This window comes from Bufo bufo, chromosome 11, assembly GCF_905171765.1.
Source record: "Bufo bufo chromosome 11, aBufBuf1.1, whole genome shotgun sequence".
NCBI classification, from domain to species: domain Eukaryota; kingdom Metazoa; phylum Chordata; class Amphibia; order Anura; family Bufonidae; genus Bufo; species Bufo bufo.
In genome coordinates, this window is record NC_053399.1 from 1,323,442 (window position 1) to 1,343,980 (window position 20,539).

The 20,539-nt window shown below is 54.4% G+C and overlaps 1 protein-coding gene across 2 annotated transcripts; it reads left to right on the top strand.

Annotated features, from left to right (window-relative positions):
* Nucleotides 1–217: 217 nt before the first annotated feature.
* On the top strand, nt 218–20,229 carry BBOF1 (basal body orientation factor 1). 2 transcript variants are annotated; one of them, XM_040412332.1, is made up of 11 exons: nt 218–475; nt 1,899–2,148; nt 9,070–9,135; nt 9,758–9,901; nt 9,978–10,058; nt 12,809–12,879; nt 15,448–15,592; nt 16,369–16,835; nt 17,080–17,205; nt 18,908–18,958; nt 20,104–20,229. In XM_040412332.1, the coding sequence occupies exons 1-11, from the start codon at nt 432–434 to the stop codon at nt 20,207–20,209; spliced, it is 1,551 nt and encodes a 516-aa protein (XP_040268266.1). In that variant the 5' UTR covers nt 218–431; the 3' UTR covers nt 20,210–20,229. The 2 variants fall into 2 exon arrangements, with proteins under 2 accessions (XP_040268266.1, XP_040268267.1); XM_040412333.1 differs by having other exon boundaries at nt 328–369.
* The last annotated feature ends 310 nt before the right edge of the window (nt 20,230–20,539 follow it).

Sequence of the window (20,539 nt, forward strand, 5' to 3'; positions counted from 1 at the left end):
GGGCGGTATACAGAGGTTTCTGTACACGGGGGGGGGGGGCGGTATACAGAGGTTTCTGTACACGGGGGGGGGCGGTATACAGAGGTTTCTGTACACGGGGGGGGGGGGCGGTATACAGAGGTTTCTGTACACGGGGGGGGGCGGTATACAGAGGTTTCTGTACACGGGGGGGGGGCGGTATACAGAGGTTCATGCACGGGGGCTCAGACCGCACTCGCGCCGCTCATGGTACCCTTCAGCTTGGGGGCGTGGTTACCGCGACACTCAACTGCATCCCGTCATGCACCAGACCCGGTTTACGCAGCACTTCCCAACATGTGACTGAAGCACCGCCCACCCTATGGTAACGTCACATGAGCTGTCTCCATGGTAACTATTGCCGCTGTATGTAAACAATACATTTGGAGCTGTGGAAAGTTATCGCGTCAACAATGGCGGGAATCCGGAGAAAAGCGCGGGGCAAGAAAGGAAAGAGGTGACCATGGGGCCCCCCCGACTGCACCCTGACCCCCACCCTAGAGAAGACTGTGGCCCTCACCCCAGGGAGGACATCGTTCCATCCCACTCCACCCCAGGGAGGCCCCCCTCCCACCCCGGAGAGGACAGCGCCCCCCTCCCACCCCGGAGAGGACAGCGCCCCCCTCCCACCCCGGAGAGGACAGCGCCCCCCTCTCACCCCGGAGAGGACAGCGCCCCCCTCTCACCCCGGAGAGGACAGCGCCCCCCTCTCACCCCGGAGAGGACAGCGCCCCCCTCTCACCCCGGAGAGGACAGCAATGGGCAAGTTAAGCCACACCCAAAGTGGGTGTGGGGCGTGGCCTAACACGGGGTGTGAAGTCGCTGTCTTACTGTGGCTCCCCAGGAATATTAAAGCCCCCGTTAGCACCCCCAGTAATAGTAATGCCCTCTTAGTAATAGTAATGCTCCCATTAGTGTGGCCCAGTAAGAGAAATTGCCCTATTAGTGCGCCCCAGAATGAATAATGCCCCCTATTAGTGCCCCCCAGTAAGAATAATCCCCCTAGTAAGAGTAATGCCCCCATTAGTGCCACCCATTAAGAATAATAGTGACCCCCAGTTAGAGTAATGTGGCCCTCATCCCCTGGGAACCATCACTCGGGGCCGGCACACTGACTGCAGAGTGTTGTGTGAGAGTCCTACAGCTTTCCTGGGCCCGGTAACGGAGAGAGGGGAGGTGATAGGAAAGGAGCGCAGCAGAAGAGCCGGGGACGGGAGGAGCGCAAGCCCGCGGCTCGTCTCATTGTTATCCGGCCTGATCTGGGAGTGAGAGCAGCTCAGTCCCGGCGCGGCCGCCATGCTGTGGGGCGAGGGTTTGCTGCTCTCCTTCAGCAGCGTCTTCGTGCTCCTGACCACCCACAGCCCCCAGCTCTCCGGCTTCCAATCCATCCTGACCGGCAGCCTCGTCCTTTTCAGGTTCGAGCTGGTCCCGGAATGCCGGCCACTCACAGCTCGCCGCCAGCTGTCAGGACCGTGAGCGAGCAAGTCAGACAGTCTGCACTGCAGTTTGAAATGAATCCTGTGCCCGGGTCTGAGAAAGGCTTGTACCCGGGCACAGGATTACAAACCTGGACTGTCCGGGTCAATCCCGTACAGGTGGCAACCCTAGGACAGCACCCCCACCCCGGAGAGGACAGCGCACCCACCCCGGAGAGGACCGTGTCCCCCACCCCATGGAGGACAGCGTCCCCCACCCCGTAGAGGACAGCGCCCCCACCCCCACGAGGACCGTGTCCCCCACCCCGTGGAGGACAGTTCCCCCCACCCCAGAGAGGACCACGCCGCCCTCCCCTTCCCCCCCACCCCAGAGAGGACCCGGTATTTTTGTCAGCGTCTGAATGTGCACATTGGGGTCACTGTCCAGAGTCTTTTTGCTTGTAGGAAGAAGGCAGCCGGAAAACATGAACTGGGTGTGGATAAAGAGTCAGAGGTGGAGAGAGCGAAGGCGAGTGCGGCGGTGTGGGAGACCCGACTAAAGGTGACAGAGTTTTCCCGAGCCGAGTACCGGGAGGCTGCACGCAGCCTGGCACAGAACAATGTGGAGCTGACGAAGAACCAGTATCAGCTGGAGAAGGACATGCTGGATGTCATAGGGTTTCTCAAGAAGCAGGACGAACGGAAGGATGACATGGTAAATTCCCATTATACGTCACCGCCACACAGTGTTTATAACGGGCTTCCCTCCTAGCAGTCCCTGCACACATAGGTCATCCCTCTGCCCCGCAGTCCCTGCTTCCCTGCACACATAGGTCATCCCTCTGCCCCGCAGTCCCAGCTTCCCTGCACACATAGGTCATCCCTTTGCCCCGCAGTCCTAGCTTCCGTGCACACATAGGTCATCCCTCTGCCCCGCAGTCCCAGCTTCCGTGCACACATAGGTCATCCCTCTGCCCCGCAGTCCCAGCTTCCCTGCACACATAGATCATCCCTCTGCCCCGCAGTCCCAGCTTCCCTGCACACATAGGTCATCCCTTTGCCCCGCAGTCCCAGCTTCCCTGCACACATAGATCATCCCTCTGCCCCGCAGTCCCAGCTTCCCTGCACACATAGGTCATCCCTCTGCCCCGCAGTCCCAGCTTCCCTGCACACATAGATCATCCCTCTGCCCCGCAGTCCCAGCTTCCCTGCACACATACTGTAGGTCATCCGTCTGCCCCGCAGTCCCAGCTTCCTTGCACACAAAGGTCATCCCTCTGCCCCGCAGTCCCAGCTTCCGTGCACACATAGGTCATCCCTCTGCCCCGCAGTCCTAGCTTCCCTGCACACATAGGTCATCCCTCTGCCCCGCAGTCCTAGCTTCCCTGCACACATAGGTCATCCCTCTGCCCCGCAGTCCCAGCTTCCGTGCACACATAGGTCATCCCTCTGCCCCGCAGTCCTAGCTTCCCTGCACACAAAGGTCATCCCTCTGCCCCGCAGTCCTAGCTTCCCTGCACACAAAGGTCATCCCTCTGCCCCGCAGTCCTAGCTTCCCTGCACACATAGGTCATCCCTCTGCCCCGCAGTCCCAGCTTCCCTGCACACATAGGTCATCCCTCTGCCCCGCAGTCCCAGCTTCCCTGCACACAAAGGTCATCCCTCTGCCCCGCAGTCCTAGCTTCCCTGCACACAAAGGTCATCCCTCTGCCCCGCAGTCCTAGCTTCCCTGCACACATAGGTCATCCCTCTGCCCCGCAGTCCCAGCTTCCCTGCACACATAGGTCATCCCTCTGCCCCGCAGTCCTAGCTTCCCTGCACACAAAGGTCATCCCTCTGCCCCGCAGTCCTAGCTTCCCTGCACACATAGGTCATCCCTCTGCCCCGCAGTCCCAGCTTCCCTGCACACATAGGTCATCCCTCTGCCCCGCAGTCCTAGCAGTCCCTGCACACATAGGTCATCCCTTTGCCCCGCAGTCCTAGCTTCCGTGCACACATAGGTCATCCCTCTGCCCCGCAGTCCCAGCTTCCGTGCACACATAGGTCATCCCTCTGCCCCGCAGTCCCAGCTTCCCTGCACACATAGATCATCCCTCTGCCCCGCAGTCCCAGCTTCCCTGCACACATAGGTCATCCCTTTGCCCCGCAGTCCCAGCTTCCGTGCACACATAGGTCATCCCTCTGCCCCGCAGTCCCAGCTTCCCTGCACACATAGATCATCCCTCTGCCCCGCAGTCCCAGCTTCCCTGCACACATACTGTAGGTCATCCGTCTGCCCCGCAGTCCCAGCTTCCTTGCACACAAAGGTCATCCCTCTGCCCCGCAGTCCTAGCTTCCCTGCACACATAGGTCATCCCTCTGCCCCGCAGTCCCAGCTTCCGTGCACACATAGGTCATCCCTCTGCCCCGCAGTCCTAGCTTCCCTGCACACAAAGGTCATCCCTCTGCCCCGCAGTCCTAGCTTCCCTGCACACAAAGGTCATCCCTCTGCCCCGCAGTCCTAGCTTCCCTGCACACATAGGTCATCCCTCTGCCCCGCAGTCCCAGCTTCCCTGCACACATAGGTCATCCCTCTGCCCCGCAGTCCTAGCTTCCCTGCACACATAGGTCATCCCTCTGCCCCGCAGTCCTAGCTTCCCTGCACACATAGGTCATCCCTCTGCCCCGCAGTCCCAGCTTCCCTGCACACATAGGTCATCCCTCTGCCCCGCAGTCCTAGCTTCCCTGCACACAAAGGTCATCCCTCTGCCCCGCAGTCCTAGCTTCCCTGCACACATAGGTCATCCCTCTGCCCCGCAGTCCCAGCTTCCCTGCACACATAGGTCATCCCTCTGCCCCGCAGTCCTAGCTTCCCTGCACACATAGGTCATCCCTCTGCCCCGCAGTCCCAGCTTCCCTGCACACAAAGGTCATCCCTCTGCCCCGCAGTCCCAGCTTCCCTGCACACATAGGTCATCCCTCTGCCCCGCAGTCCCAGCTTCCCTGCACACATAGGTCATCCCTCTGCCCCGCAGTCCCAGCTTCCCTGCACACATAGGTCATCCCTTTGCCCCGCAGTCCCAGCTTCCGTGCACACATAGGTCATCCCTCTGCCCCGCAGTCCCAGCTTCCCTGCACACATAGATCATCCCTCTGCCCCGCAGTCCCAGCTTCCCTGCACACATACTGTAGGTCATCCGTCTGCCCCGCAGTCCCAGCTTCCTTGCACACAAAGGTCATCCCTCTGCCCCGCAGTCCTAGCTTCCCTGCACACATAGGTCATCCCTCTGCCCCGCAGTCCCAGCTTCCGTGCACACATAGGTCATCCCTCTGCCCCGCAGTCCTAGCTTCCCTGCACACAAAGGTCATCCCTCTGCCCCGCAGTCCTAGCTTCCCTGCACACAAAGGTCATCCCTCTGCCCCGCAGTCCTAGCTTCCCTGCACACATAGGTCATCCCTCTGCCCCGCAGTCCCAGCTTCCCTGCACACATAGGTCATCCCTCTGCCCCGCAGTCCTAGCTTCCCTGCACACAAAGGTCATCCCTCTGCCCCGCAGTCCTAGCTTCCCTGCACACATAGGTCATCCCTCTGCCCCGCAGTCCCAGCTTCCCTGCACACATAGGTCATCCCTCTGCCCCGCAGTCCTAGCTTCCCTGCACACAAAGGTCATCCCTCTGCCCCGCAGTCCTAGCTTCCCTGCACACATAGGTCATCCCTCTGCCCCGCAGTCCCAGCTTCCCTGCACACATAGGTCATCCCTCTGCCCCGCAGTCCTAGCTTCCCTGCACACATAGGTCATCCCTCTGCCCCGCAGTCCTAGCTTCCCTGCACACAAAGGTCATCCCTCTGCCCCGCAGTCCCAGCTTCCCTGCACACATAGGTCATCCCTCTGCCCCGCAGTCCCAGCTTCCCTGCACACATAGGTCATCCCTCTGCCCCGCAGTCCCAGCTTCCCTGCACACATAGGTCATCCCTCTGCCCCGCAGTCCCAGCTTCCCTGCACACATAGGTCATCCCGCAGTCCCAGCTTCCCTGCACACATAGGTAATCCCTCGCAGCCCCAGCTTCCCTGCACACATAGGTCATCACGTGGCCTCTGCATGCATGGGCTCTTGGATGCCGGCAGTCACTTCCGTTTTTCCTCTCCTCTCACATTTTTATTCTTCCTCTCTTTTTACAATTCCGTTATTCTTCTCTTTTTACACTTCCGTTCTTCCTCTCTTTTTACACTTCCGTTCTTCCTCTCTTTTTACAATTCCGTTCTTCCTCTCTTTTTACACTTCCGTTCTTCCTCTCTTTTTACACTTCCGTTCTTCCTCTCTTTTTACAATTCCGTTCTTCCTCTCTTTTTACACTTCCGTTCTTTCTCTCTTTTTACACTTCCGTTCTTCCTCTCTTTTTACACTTCCGTTCTTCCTCTCTTTTTACACTTCCGTTCTTCCTCTCTTTTTACACTTCCGTTCTTCCTCTCCTCTTACACTTCCGTTCTTCCTCTCCTCTTACACTTCCGTTCTTCCTCTCCTCTTTGCTCCTCTTACACTTCTGTTGTTTCTCTCCTCTTACACTTCCGTTCATCCTCTCCTCTTACACTTCCGTTCTTCCTCTCCTCTTTGCTCCTCTTACACTTCTGTTGTTTCTCTCCTCTTACACTTCCGTTCTTCCTCTCCTCTTACACTTCCGTTCTTCCTCTCCTCTTACACTTCTGTTGTTTCTCTCCTCTTACACTTCCGTTCTTCCTCTCCTCTTACACTTCCGTTCTTCCTCTCCTCTTGCACTTCCGTTCTTCCTCTCCTCTTGCACTTCCGTTCTTCCTCTCCTCTTGCACTTCCGTTCTTCCTCTCCTCTTGCACTTCCGTTCTTCCTCTCCTCTTGCACTTCCGTTCTTCCTCTCCTCTTGCACTTCCGTTCTTCCTCTCCTCTTGCACTTCCGTTCCTCCTCTCCTCTTGCACTTCCGTTCCTCCTCTCCTCTTGCACTTCCGTTCCTCCTCTCCTCTTGCACTTCCGTTCCTCCTCTCCTCTTGCACTTCCGTTCCTCCTCTCCTCTTGCACTTCCGTTCCTCCTCTCCTCTTGCACTTCCGTTCCTCCTCTCCTCTTGCACTTCCGTTCCTCCTCTCCTCTTGCACTTCCGTTCCTCCTCTCCTCTTTGCTCCTCTTACACTTCCGTTCCTCCTCTCCTCTTGCACTTCCGTTCCTCCTCTCCTCTTGCACTTCCGTTCCTCCTCTCCTCTTGCACTTCCGTTCTTCCTCTCCTCTTGCACTTCCGTTCTTCCTCTCCTCTTGCACTTCCGTTCCTCCTCTCCTCTTGCACTTCCGTTCCTCCTCTCCTCTTGCACTTCCGTTCCTCCTCTCCTCTTGCACTTCCGTTCCTCCTCTCCTCTTGCACTTCCGTTCCTCCTCTCCTCTTGCACTTCCGTTCCTCCTCTCCTCTTGCACTTCCGTTCCTCCTCTCCTCTTGCACTTCCGTTCATCCTCTTCTCTTACACTTCCGTTCTTCCTCTCCTCTTACACTTCCGTTCATCCTCTCCTCTTACACTTCCGTTCTTCCTCTCCTCTTTGCTCCTCTTACACTTCCGTTCTTCCTCTCCTCTTACACTTCCGTTCTTCCTCTCCTCTTACACTTCCGTTCTTCCTCTCCTCTTACACTTCCGTTCTTCCTCTCCTCTTTGCTCCTCTTACACTTCTGTTGTTTCTCTCCTCTTACACTTCCGTTCATCCTCTCCTCTTACACTTCCGTTCTTCCTCTCCTCTTTGCTCCTCTTACACTTCTGTTGTTTCTCTCCTCTTACACTTCCGTTCTTCCTCTCCTCTTACACTTCCGTTGTTTCTCTCCTCTTACACTTCCGTTCTTCCTCTCCTCTTACACTTCCGTTCATCCTCTCCTCTTACACTTCCGTTCTTCCTCTCCTCTTTGCTCCTCTTACACTTCCGTTCTTCCTCTCCTCTTACACTTCCGTTCTTCCTCTCCTCTTACACTTCCGTTCTTCCTCTCCTCTTACACTTCCGTTCTTCCTCTCCTCTTTGCTCCTCTTACACTTCTGTTGTTTCTCTCCTCTTACACTTCCGTTCATCCTCTCCTCTTACACTTCCGTTCTTCCTCTCCTCTTTGCTCCTCTTACACTTCTGTTGTTTCTCTCCTCTTACACTTCCGTTCTTCCTCTCCTCTTACACTTCCGTTGTTTCTCTCCTCTTACACTTCCGTTCTTCCTCTCCTCTTACACTTCCGTTCTTCCTCTCCTCTTACACTTCCGTTCTTCTTCTCCTCTTACACTTCCGTTCTTCCTCTCCTCTTACACTTCCGTTCTTCCTCTCCTCTTACACTTCCGTTCTTCCTCTCCTCTTACACTTCCGTTCTTCCTCTCCTCTTACACTTCCGTTCTTCCTCTCCTCTTACACTTCCGTTCTTCCTCTCCTCTTACACTTCCGTTCTTCCTCTCCTCTTACACTTCCGTTGTTTCTCTCCTCTTACACTTCCGTTCTTCCTCTCCTCTTACACTTCTGTTCTTCCTCTCCTCTTACACTTCCGTTCTTCCTCTCCTCTTACACTTCCGTTCTTCCTCTCCTCTTACACTTCCGTTCTTCCTCTCCTCTTACACTTCCGTTCTTCCTCTCCTCTTACACTTCCGTTCTTCCTCTCCTCTTACACTTCCGTTCTTCCTCTCCTCTTACACTTCCGTTCTTCCTCTCCTCTTACACTTCCGTTCTTCCTCTCCTCTTACACTTCCGTTGTTTCTCTCCTCTTACACTTCCGTTGTTTCTCTCCTCTTACACTTCCGTTGTTTCTCTCCTCTTACACTTCCGTTCTTCCTCTCCTCTTACACTTCCGTTCTTCCTCTCCTCTTACACTTCCGTTCTTCTTCTCCTCTTACACTTCCGTTCTTCCTCTCCTCTTACACTTCCGTTCTTCCTCTCCTCTTTTCTCCTCTTACACTTCCGTTCTTCTTCTCCTCTTACACTTCCGTTCTTCCTCTCCTCTTACACTTCCGTTCTTCCTCTCCTCTTACACTTCCGTTCTTCCTCTCCTCTTACACTTCCGTTCTTCCTCTCCTCTTACACTTCCATTCTTCCTCTCCTCTTACACTTCCGTTCTTCCTCTCCTCTTACACTTCCGTTCTTCCTCTCCTCTTACACTTCCGTTCTTCCTCTCCTCTTACACTTCCGTTCTTCCTCTCCTCTTTGCTCCTCTTACACTTCCGTTCTTTCTCTCCTCTTACACTTCTGTTCTTCCTCTCCTCTTAGGCTACTTTCACACTTGCGGTAGCTTGCTGGATCCGTGCTACCGCAAGTCCACCGTGCTGGCGGAAGTGCGCTCCGGCCCCATTCACTATAATGGGGGCAGGCCGGAGGTCTGGCTGCAGCACGGCAAACATGCCGAGAGGTGGCCGGACAAAAGCCGCAGTGTGTTGTGTTTTTTTTCTTCTCATTTTCCACTTTCAGTTTGCCTTTTGAAGCTCCCCTGGGGAGCAGGCAAGCATCTTCTGCAGGGCATGAAGCACTGTATGATGTAGTGAAGGCCTGCCAGCCCATTATGGGTGAGGCGTCCCCATTACCTACAGCTGTTTGCTGGGCGGACTGTGCTTCTCCGGGCTGTGGTGCATGTGCTGTGTAGCATTGATGCCCAGTGACCACCACAGCTTTAACCATCTCCACTTCTACAGATTGGGAAACTGCAGCAACAGCTGATAGCACAGAGGAAAATGGCTGAAGAGGAGCGAGCGCGGCTGGTGAGTGCCCTATGCATGACCAATCTAGCCCTGGTAAAGACTGGCATGTGGGTGAGGGCTGGCAGCCAGCAGTGAAGGGGCAGAATGTTGTCTTCTAGCAATGCAGGTCATATAGGATGGGTGAGAGCAGAACCAGAACTCAGACAGTCGGGCCGATTTACTGTGGGAAATGCAGCAGAGTTCAGGTGCAGAGGCCATGCACCACATCTATTGTCATGCCCAACAATGGGAGGGAAGGGGTGTGACCCAGGGGGGGGGGGGGGGGGTGGCTAAATAGGTGTACGATTCTGGCACAAAGTAAGCCACATCTACCACCCAGCCACTGTTAGTAAATCTGCCCCAGTCTGCTCTCCTCCTGCCCTTGGAGCAAGACTGTGTACATGAGGCTTCTGTCCTTAGTGGCCCCTTGTTCTGTCCTCGGAGGTCCCCTTTAGGGTGTGGCCTCCAGGATTTCTCCTTTCTTATGTCATCCTCACAGCACAGAACCTTTGTTCTATTTTGGCTTTTCCAAAATCCTGGGCTACTTGTTTAGGAAGCCCACAGTCAGCACTGGTGGAAAGTGGGAGTTATTGTCCAGCAGTCTCCACTCCATATTTCTCTATAGAATTCTGTTCTTTCCCAGGTGGAGACGCATCAGAAGCAGATTTCTGGTCTGGAAGAGGAATCTTCCCGTAGAGCTCATGAGATGCAGGTCATTCAGTCCGAGTTCAGAGCGATGAAGGAATTCCACAGACACAAGGCTGAACTGGAGAGAGAACTGGAAGAGGTCACCCCCCAAAAACATCGACCTCAGCCACTGAGGATAGTCAGCACCCACTTACATGCCTGTACTCTCCCTACAGATCAAGGACAGCCTGCTCCGAGCCAAAAAGGATCATCAGAAAGCTCTGTCCACCACGGAGAGGCACTTCATGGAGGAGAAGGTAATGCTCCTGCCGGGCCCCTTACAGTGACTACACGCGTAAGGGCCCGTATCTCCAGCGTGTGTCATGGCCTGACCCTAGGGATCTGGACGTCGTGAGTTCGGGTCAGTTAGACCTGTATCGGGGCAGATAAGACGTGTGAGTCCAGCCTAAAGATGGCGTCTAAAGTAGATCAAAATGGACGGAACGACAAGTAATCGTTTTCGCCATCAAATGACAGAACGTGGCCATCTTTAATACTTTCATTCCATAGCTGGACAAAAGATCTCTGAAAGATCTCTCGTCCATCGCCCGGTTTCATTAGGGTCATGAACCGCTGTGACGGCTGAAGTGGACCAACGTGTACGATCGCATCAGTGCAAGGGACACCGGAAGATTGTGCAGCCATCGGCCGATTTCTATCTAATGTGTGCGGCCGACATAACGTTCCCCCCAGTCACTCTGTGTAATGTGTGCGGCCGACATAACGTTCCCCCCAGTCACTCTGTGTAATGTGTGCGGCCGACATAACGTTCCCCCCAGTCACTCTGTGTAATGTGTGCGGCCGACATAAGGTCCCCCCCAGTCACTCTGTGTAATGTGTGCGGCTGACATAACATTCCCCCCAGTCACTCTATGTAATGTGTGCGGCCAACATAACGTTCCCTCCCGTCACTCTGTGTAATGTGTGCAGCCGACTTAACGTTCCCTCCCGTCACTCTGTGTAATGTGTGCGGCCGGCTTAACGTTCCCCCCCGTCACTCTATGTAATGTGTGCGGCTGATATAACGTTCCCTCCCGTCACTCTGTGTAATGTGTGCGGCCGGCTTAACGTTCCCTCCCGTCACTCTGTGTAATGTGTGCGGCCGGCTTAACGTTCCCCCCCGTCACTCTGTGTAATGTGTGCGGCCGGCTTAACGTTCCCCCCCGTCACTCTGTGTAATGTGTGCGGCCGGCTTAACGTTCCCCCCCGTCACTCTGTGTAATGTGTGCGGCCGGCTTAACATTCCCCCCAGTCACTCTATGTAATGTGTGCGGCCAACATAACGTTCCCTCCCGTCACTCTGTGTAATGTGTGCGGCCGGCTTAACGTTCCCTCCCGTCACTCTGTGTAATGTGTGCGGCCGGCTTAACGTTCCCCCCCGTCACTCTGTGTAATGTGTGCGGCCGGCTTAACGTTCCCCCCCGTCACTCTGTGTAATGTGTGCGGCCGGCTTAACGTTCCCCCCCGTCACTCTGTGTAATGTGTGCGGCCGGCTTAACGTTCCCTCCCGTCACTCTATGTAATGTGTGCGGCTGATATAACGTTCCCTCCCGTCACTCTGTGTAATTTGTGCGGCCGGCTTAACGTTCCCTCCAGTCACTCTATGTAATGTGTGCAGCCGACTTAACGTTCCCTCCCGTCACTCTGTGTAATGTGTGCGGCCGGCTTAACGTTCCCCCCAGTCACTCTGAGTAATGTGTGCGGCTGGCTTAACGTTCCCCCCAGTCACTCTGAGTAATGTGTGCGGCTGGCTTAACGTTCCCCCCAGTCACTCTGTGTAATGTGTGCGGCCGGCTTAACGTTCCCTCCCGTCACTCTATGTAATGTGTGCGGCTGATATAACGTTCCCTCCCGTCACTCTGTGTAATGTGTGCGGCCGGCTTAACGTTCCCCCCCGTCACTCTGTGTAATGTGTGCGGCTGATATAACGTTCCCTCCCGTCACTCTGTGTAATGTGTGCGGCCGGCTTAACGTTCCCTCCAGTCACTCTGTGTAATGTGTGCGGCCGACATAACGTTCCCCCCCGTCACTCTGTGTAATGTGTGCGGCTGATATAACGTTCCCTCCCGTCACTCTGTGTAATGTGTGCGGCCGGCTTAACGTTCCCTCCAGTCACTCTGTGTAATGTGTGCGGCCGACATAACGTTCCCCCCCGTCACTCTGTGTAATGTGTGCGGCCGACATAACGTTCCCCCCAGTCACTCTATGTAATGTGTGCGGCCGGCTTAACGTTCCCTCCCGTCACTCTGTGTAATGTGTGCGGCCGGCTTAACGTTCCCTCCCGTCACTCTATGTAATGTGTGCGGCCGGCTTAACGTTCCCTCCCGTCACTCTGTGTAATGTGTGCGGCCGGCTTAACGTTCCCCCCCGTCACTCTGTGTAATGTGTGCGGCCGGCTTAACGTTCCCCCCCGTCACTCTGTGTAATGTGTGCGGCCGGCTTAACGTTCCCTCCCGTCACTCTATGTAATGTGTGCGGCTGATATAACGTTCCCTCCCGTCACTCTGTGTAATGTGTGCGGCCGGCTTAACGTTCCCTCCAGTCACTCTATGTAATGTGTGCGGCCGGCTTAACGTTCCCTCCCGTCACTCTGTGTAATGTGTGCGGCCGACATAACGTTCCCTCCCGTCACACGTGTGAGGCGAAGGCTGCAGTCGGTCAGAAGACTCCAAGTCTGTCATCTTGATCTGAATACCGGTAATCGCCGTCAAGGTGTCTCTAGTGAAGGAACGAAAAGAACCTCAAACAACTTCACTGTAAAGCTACTGAAGAACTCCAGTCAGGGAGTAGGGCAGATCCTGCAGAGCAGAACTCATCGTCCAGCAGAACCGGAACCTTAGAGACGCTGCGTGTGGACTGTGATCTACAGGGCAGGCCCGGGCCGCAATGATGGGGTGGGGAATCTTCCGCTCTCCGTTGCCCATTACCTGAGCATTTCTCAGGGCTGTTCCCTTCCTCTGGACATTTTACAGGGTTTCATTTGGCTTTCTTTTCTCGTTTTCCTCAGCAACGCTTGGAGAAGGAAGCTGAGAAGAAGATTATGATGCTGGCGGAGGAAGCTCACACTGAAGCCGTCACGTAAGTGGGTCAATGCTAACCATTAACCCTTCTAGGATGTGTACACGCTCCTTAAAGAGGTTGTCTGGTCCGAAAATCAAATTTTCTATTGTGCTCCCAGTACCTTTGCCAATGCATATTTATGCCCCCAACACCGGTTTTTCATGTCTGTGCTTTCCGTTCTCTGGGCATCACAGCGGCTGAGCAGGAATGTCTACATCCAGCACTTCCTGAGTCCCAGGCTGGCCCCGCCCCCACACCGTTCAGTCTGCAGTAGCTGCGCCTCCGGTGGCCACGTTACCCAGACATGAATCCTGCTCTTACTCCCTTTCTAAATCCCATCACGAATAGTCCACAGGCACTTACCTCCCCATCTCCAAGAACAGCTTGAATCAGCAAGTGTATCTAATCCTATGTGATACAGCCTGCTGAGATGTGTATCTAATCCCATCACTGACAGTCCACAGGCACTTACCTCCCCATCTCCAGAGTGCAAAGAACAGCTTGAATCAGCAAGCGTATCCAATCACATCTGTATCTAATTCTATCATTGGTAATACCGTCTGCTGAGCCTGTAACCTGACAAGTCATGTGCTGTATGGGGGAGGTACGATACCCTCTGCTGAGCCTGTAACCTGACAAGTCATGTGCTGTATGGGGGAGGTACGATACCCTCTGCTGAGCCTGTAACCTGACAAGTCATGTGCTGTATGGGGGAGGTACGATACCCTCTGCTGAGCCTGTAACCTGACAAGTCATGTGCTGTATGGGGGAGGTACGATACCCTCTGCTGAGCCTGTAACCTGACAAGTCATGTGCTGTATGGGGGAGGTACGATACCCTCTGCTGAGCCTGTAACCTGACAAGTCATGTGCTGTATGGGGGAGGTACGATACCCTCTGCTGAGCCTGTAACCTGACAAGTCATGTGCTGTATGGGGGAGGTACGATACCGTCTGCTGAGCCTGTAACCTGACAAGTCATGTGCTGTATGGGGGAGGTACGATACCCTCTGCTGAGCCTGTAACCTGACAAGTCATGTGCTGTATGGGGGAGGTACGATACCCTCTGCTGAGCCTGTAACCTGACAAGTCATGTGCTGTACAGGTGATGTGGAACACCCCCTTAAAAAGAGCTGTGCAGGATTAGAAAAATATGGCTGATTTCTTCCAAAAAGAGCATCACATCTGTCCTTGGGTTGTATTTGGTATTGCCGCTGAAATCCATTGGTGGTTGAGGCTGAGCTGCAATACCACACACGACCTGTACACAGGTGTGGAGCTGTTTCTCACAAAGCAGCAATGTTTTACTAATCCTGGACCACAGTAAAGGTCCGCCACTTTCATTCCAGAAGAGTCTTGTGTGCCTCGGCTCCGAGCTTTCCTTGGTTGCGTGAACATGAATGTATATTTTTTTATAGCGGATTGTTCCAGATTTCTTCAAATAGAAAAGTGATGTAATGAAGCAGCATCTCTAGGAAAAGTAACCTGCGAGCGTCTCCCGCCATTCCCCATAATCTCTAGAATAAGGATCCTGCGAGCGTTTCCCGCTATTCCCTGTAATCTCCGGGATAAGAAACCTGCAAGCGCCAGCCGCCATTCTCTGTAATCTCTACGAAAAGAAACATGAGAGCGTCTCCCGCCATTCCCCATAATCTCCGGGATAAGGATCCTGCGAGCGGCTCCCTCCATTCCCTGTAATCTCCAGGATAAGGATCCTGTGAGCGGTTCCCGCCATTCCCTGTAATCTCCGGGATAAGGATCCTGTGAGCGGTTCCCGCCATTCCCTGTAATTTCCGGGATAAGGATCATGCGAGCGTCTCCCGCCATTCCCTGTAATCTCCGGGATAAGGATCCTGCGAGCGTCTCCCGCCATTCCCCATAATCTCCGGGATAAGGATCCTGCGAGCGGCTCCCTCCATTCCCTGTAATCTCCAGGATAAGGATCCTGTGAGCGGTTCCCGCCATTCCCTGTAATCTCCGGGATAAGGATCCTGTGAGCGGTTCCCGCCATTCCCTGTAATTTCCGGGATAAGGATCATGCGAGCGTCTCCCGCCATTCCCTGTAATCTCCGGGATAAGGATCCTGCGAGCGTCTCCCGCCATTCCCCATAATCTCCGGGATAAGGATCCTGCGAGCGGCTCCCTCCATTCCCTGTAATCTCCAGGATAAGGATCCTGTGAGCGGTTCCCGCCATTCCCTGTAATCTCCGGGATAAGGATCCTGTGAGCGGTTCCCGCCATTCCCTGTAATTTCCGGGATAAGGATCATGCGAGCGTCTCCCGCCATTCCCTGTAATCTCCGGGATAAGGATCCTGCGAGCGTTTCCCGCTATTCCCCATAATCTCTAGGATAAGGATCCTGCGAGCGTCTCCCGCCATTCCCTGTAATCTCCGGGATAAGGATCCTGCGAGCGGTTCCCGACATTCCCCGTAATCTCCGGGTTAAGGATTCTGTGGTCAGACTGCACCCTGGCCACCAGCCAGTTACTCCAAATCCCGGGGAGGGTCCACCCAAAAAGTACCTGATGTAGGGCGTGGGTGGTCAGATCCTGGAGACCACCTCACCACATGCTCCATTCATCCTTCAGGCAGCTGGGTGATGTTGGAAGATCAGTCTTTAAGGAGAACGTGCGTCTGAGGGAAGCCATTTCTTATCATGTGAACCAGACCCGCGAGATCCAGAAACGAGCGCTGCTCCTGCAGGAGGAGAAGAAGCAGCTGCTGCACGACAAGGTTGGCACATCTCTAAATATCTTTATCATCATAGAAGGGGCTTCTGTGGGAAACTATGACAACCATCTTGAGCTTTTATTATTATTATGGGGAAAGGGGCTGATTAGAATTTTTATACATTTTTTCATTTCTTTTTACTTATTTTAAATCCTCCAAGGGGAGTTTAACATGCAATCGTCTGATCGCTTCTCCCATAGACTGCAAAGATTTACCCTGACACTGCCATAGCAACCTCCGTCTCAGCAGGGGGGATCTATTTGGGCCCCCGGAGGCAAAGAGCTCCAGGGGAAGGATGCCTCAGATGATTGCAATTGACCACAGCATGTGAGGGGTTAAATGTCAGTGATCAGCATCATTGCCATATGGATGTCTGCTGCGCTATGGCGCCTTCTCAACCTCTGAGCAGGCGCCATGTTCAATTCTTGACTTCCACTGTAAATGTATAATGAAGGTCTGGAAGGGGTTAAAATAAGTCATTCCCTCATATAGAGCACTAGGGCCTTGAGCATTGTAATAGTGATAGAGAACACCTCAGAGTGGCGGGTCTCCAACCCAGGGCAAAAATCTTAGCGGCTGAGCCACAGGCTTGACTGTGCTAACCCCCCGCCCCAATGTCCTGGCGCAACGGCTCTAACCCCCCCACCCGATGTCCCAGCACTACACCAATTCTCTACCCCCCCACCTCCGAGCGCCAGATCCAAGGCGGCTGTGGGCGAGCGCCAGATCCAAGGCGGCTGTGGGCGAGCGCCAGATCTAAGGTCTCTTTTCTTACACAGGAAACCAACCAGCAGCTCATTCAGCACAAGATCAAACAAGACGCTGAGAGAAGCACCCAAATCCAGGCCTTACAGCAGACCATCCGGACTCTGGAGAATGCCCTGGAGAAGATGACGCTGGAGAAGGAGCAACAGGTGGTGGAGCAGGCAGAACATGTGGAGCTTCAGAAGCTGCAGAAAACTCTAGAGATGAAGGACAGAGAGATGAAGCGGGTGAAGAAGCTGGCCCACAACATCCTACAGGAGAGGACCCAGGTGGAAGGCTTTTTCCTTGAGGCGCTGGAGGATGTGAAGCAGGAGATTAAGTCAAGCAGGAACTATTATCAGAAGATGGCACAGGTGGCGTATCACAGCCGCATGAGGATGGCAGCCAGCGGGTCGGAGCAGTACCCCAAGGTCCGGACCTTTCACAACAGAGAGCACAGCACTAATGATGTCAGCCGTGACCTCATGGAAGCTGAAAAATGGTAATTAGACAGAACTAAAAACCGCCTCCCTACCGCCAGTGATCACTCTCATCATCACTGGGTGCCTGTGACATCCTGGTCTCCACTTGTATCCGGCCCTCTTCCCGTGCGCCTAGTGCACTGGATCCCCCTCCCCATGCATCTGTGCCACCCTGACCCACACCCTTCCAGCAATCTGTGCCAATCACTGACCAGGATCTAGGCAACATGGTAGACAGCCGCCCGTCTAATGAGTGTCTCATAGGTCGCACCTTCAGAGAGGAGGCGCTGATTTTGGAGATCTGACATGGGAGCAGAAGGAGAAAGTTCTGAGGCTGCTGTTTGCCAAGATGAATGGCTCTGTCGTCGGGTTAGGCGATGCCGCTCCAAGGTAAAGCAATTACATTCTGTAATAATCTTATAGGTTACTGACATGTCCCCAAAAAGAGGCCAACCTGAGTGCAACAACCAACCAATCAGCCTCACGCCTGTAATCTACCCGAAGTCGGCCTCGTGCCTCCCCCGATAATTTTTTTTTATGTAGCTGCACATTACTTGTCCTTATTCCATGTCGTTAGATGCTGGGGTGCAAGAAGGATTTCACCTAATCCTCTTATCCCAAGGCGAGCGCGCAGAAGGCCAAAAACACGGGCATAGGCGAGAGCGCAGGAGGCCAAAAACACAGGCGAGGGAGCAGGAGGCTAAAAACACGGGCATAGGCGAGAGCGCAGGAGGCCAAAATTACAAGCATAGGCGAGAGCGCAGGAGGCCAAAAACACGGGCATAGGCGAGAGCGCAGGAGGCCAAAAACACGGGCATAGGCGAGAGCGCAGGAGGCCAAAAACACAGGCGAGGGCGCAGGAGGCCAAAATTACAAGCATAGGCGAGAGCGCAGGAGGCCAAAAACACGGGCATAGGCGAGAGCGCAGGAGGCCAAAAACACGGGCATAGGCGAGAGCGCAGGAGGCCAGAAATACAAGCATAGGCGAGAGCGCAGGAGGCCAAAAACACGGGCATAGGCGAGAGCGCAGGAGGCCAAAAACACGGGCATAGGCAAGCGCGCAGGAGGCTAAAAACACGGGCATAGGCGAGGGCGCAGGAGGCTAAAAACACGGGCATAGGCAAGGGCGCAGGAGGCTAAAAACACGGGCATAGGCAAGCGCGCAGAAGGCCAAAAAACACAGGCGAGGGAGGAGGAGGCTAAAAACATGGGCATAGCCAAGCACTCAGGAGGCCAAAAAACACAGGCGAGGGCGCAGGAGGCCAAAAAACACAGGCATAGGCGAGAGCGCAGGAGGCCAAAAACACGGGCATAGGCGAGAGCGCAGGAGGCCAAAAACACGGGCATAGGCGAGAGCGCAGGAGGCCAAAAACACGGGCATAGGCGAGAGCGCAGGAGGCCAAAAACACGGGCATAGGCGAGAGCGCAGGAGGCCAAAAACACGGGCATAGGCGAGAGCGCAGGAGGCCAAAAACACAGGCATAGGCGAGAGCGCAGGAGGCCAAAAACACGGGCATAGGCGAGAGCGCAGGAGGCCAAAAATACGGGCATAGGCGAGAGCGCAGGAGGCCAAAAATACGGGCATAGGAGAGAGCGCAGGAGGCCAAAAACACGGGCATAGGCGAGAGCGCAGGAGGCCAAAAACACGGGCATAGGCGAGAGCGCAGGAGGCCAAAAACACGGGCATAGGCGAGAGCGCAGGAGGCCAAAAAACACAGGCGAGGGAGGCTAAAAACATGGGCATAGGCAAGCACTCAGGAGGCCAAAAAACACAGGCGAGGGCGCAGGAGGCTAAAAACACGGGCATAGGCGAGGGCGCAGGAGGCCAAAAACACAGGGATAGGCGAGGGCGCAGGAGGCTAAAAACACGGGCATAGGCGAGGGCGCAGGAGGCCAAAAACACGGGCATAGGCAAGCGCGCAGGAGGCCAAAAACACGGGCATAGGCGAGAGCGCAGGAGGCCAAAAACACGGGCATAGGCGAGCATGTGGCAATGGGAGGGGTTGAGGAGAAATGGCACCCCCACAGAATGGCCATAGCCTCTTCTTTCACTGCGCAGTGGAACGTGACCTCTTCTCTTTCTTTACTCCAGGAAAAGAAGAGAAGGATTCGGTCAAGATGACTCGGCTCCAGGAGACCAAGGGTAAGGCTTATTGCGCCTCGTACCTCCCTGAGCAGACACATGATAGTAATTGTTTAGACTATGGGACAGGACTGGCGTTGGTCCAGTATCAGCAGGAGTAGGGGCGTGCTGCCAGCATACAGCGGAGCGGCTTCTCTCCGGGAGCTGGTCTGTCCCGTCCTCATGTGCATTCTAGGGCCAGTCCTTGATGTCAAGCAGCCATTTTTGAGTGGACCTTTTTATGACTAGTGGTTCATTTTCCAGGAGAACCGCCCTTTAAAGGATAACTGTCACATTTAGACCCTAATTTCAATTTTCATATATGTAGTTGCTAATAACATGATATTCCAGAATCCGTTACTATTAGACTGACTTACCCCATATTTAATAAGATTCAGCCCTTAGCAACCAGTCTGCAGAAAACTGCAATCTCACTATTCAGTTAAGATGGCCGCCACTGCCCTCACCCTGAGGCTAATCCCGCCTGCCCTCACTAGCCAGTAACAATAGTCCCCAAAAGTGTCAGTAACCAGAGCCCTCCCCCCTAAAGGGTTAATCTCCTGCAGCACAGAGGGGTCCTCTTACCACATGTTGCTCTCATGTATACACTGAGCAGACGGCAGATCTCCCTTCCCTGGTCTGCGCTGCTCCGACTCTGCATTCTCCAGCTCTGCTGAGTGAGGGAGCGTCTGCCAAGCGCAGGGACAGGGAGGAGTGCACACAGCCCAGGCACTGTTATCAGCTGCTGGGGAGGACCTGGCTTTAGTCATTTACCTACAGTCCCTGGCAGTCAGTAATGTGACCTTGCACGCTGCGTGCTTCTGGTCCTCCATCCTCCGACCTGCATAGCAACCTGATTTTAAGCAGAGGTAAAAGCAGGCAGTAGAGGGAACTAAACTGTTGAATTAAGGGGTAATTGAATACACAGTGAGAAGTTTAAATAGGGCCACCAAGGAGATATCACCACAATCCAATACTCCAAAAAAAATTAAAAAAGACAGTTATCCTTTAAGGACATGGCGTTGTATATCATGACTCATAAGTTCACACAGCAATGTCTTTGTGTGTAACCCCCTGGTGTTGTACCTAACTCAGGAGATTCCGTGCAGAACATGGCAAATCCATCACGTGTGACTACAGCCTGACGACATTTGCTTCATCCCTAGGGCCCCTGGAGACGCCATCTTCCTAACTCAGCCCATCTCTGAAGAGTCAGCGACTGGCTTGGTCCTGCCTGACATCCAGAAGACAAGATGCCGGGTCATGAGCTGAATAAAGGAATTCTGTCTGCATCCAGCCGCCATGTTGTCCATCCCCTGTGCTATGAAATGAGGGGGGCACCTGGGTGCTGACCTTACTGTACCAGCTTGTAATGTGGGACTTGCAGCTGATCTCCAGCCAAGTGAGAAGGGACTGTGGTACCAGCGCTTCCGGCAAGATGAAGGCGAAATCCGTACACGTAAGAATGTCTGCGCCCTGAAAGGCGTTATTCATTTCTCGGTAGGCTATTATATCACCTTCGCCGAGAGTGCTGGAACCAGAAGTTGCCATATTATCAGCTTAACTTGAGTGGATGAGAGCCGCTGGGCATATGGGTGAGGG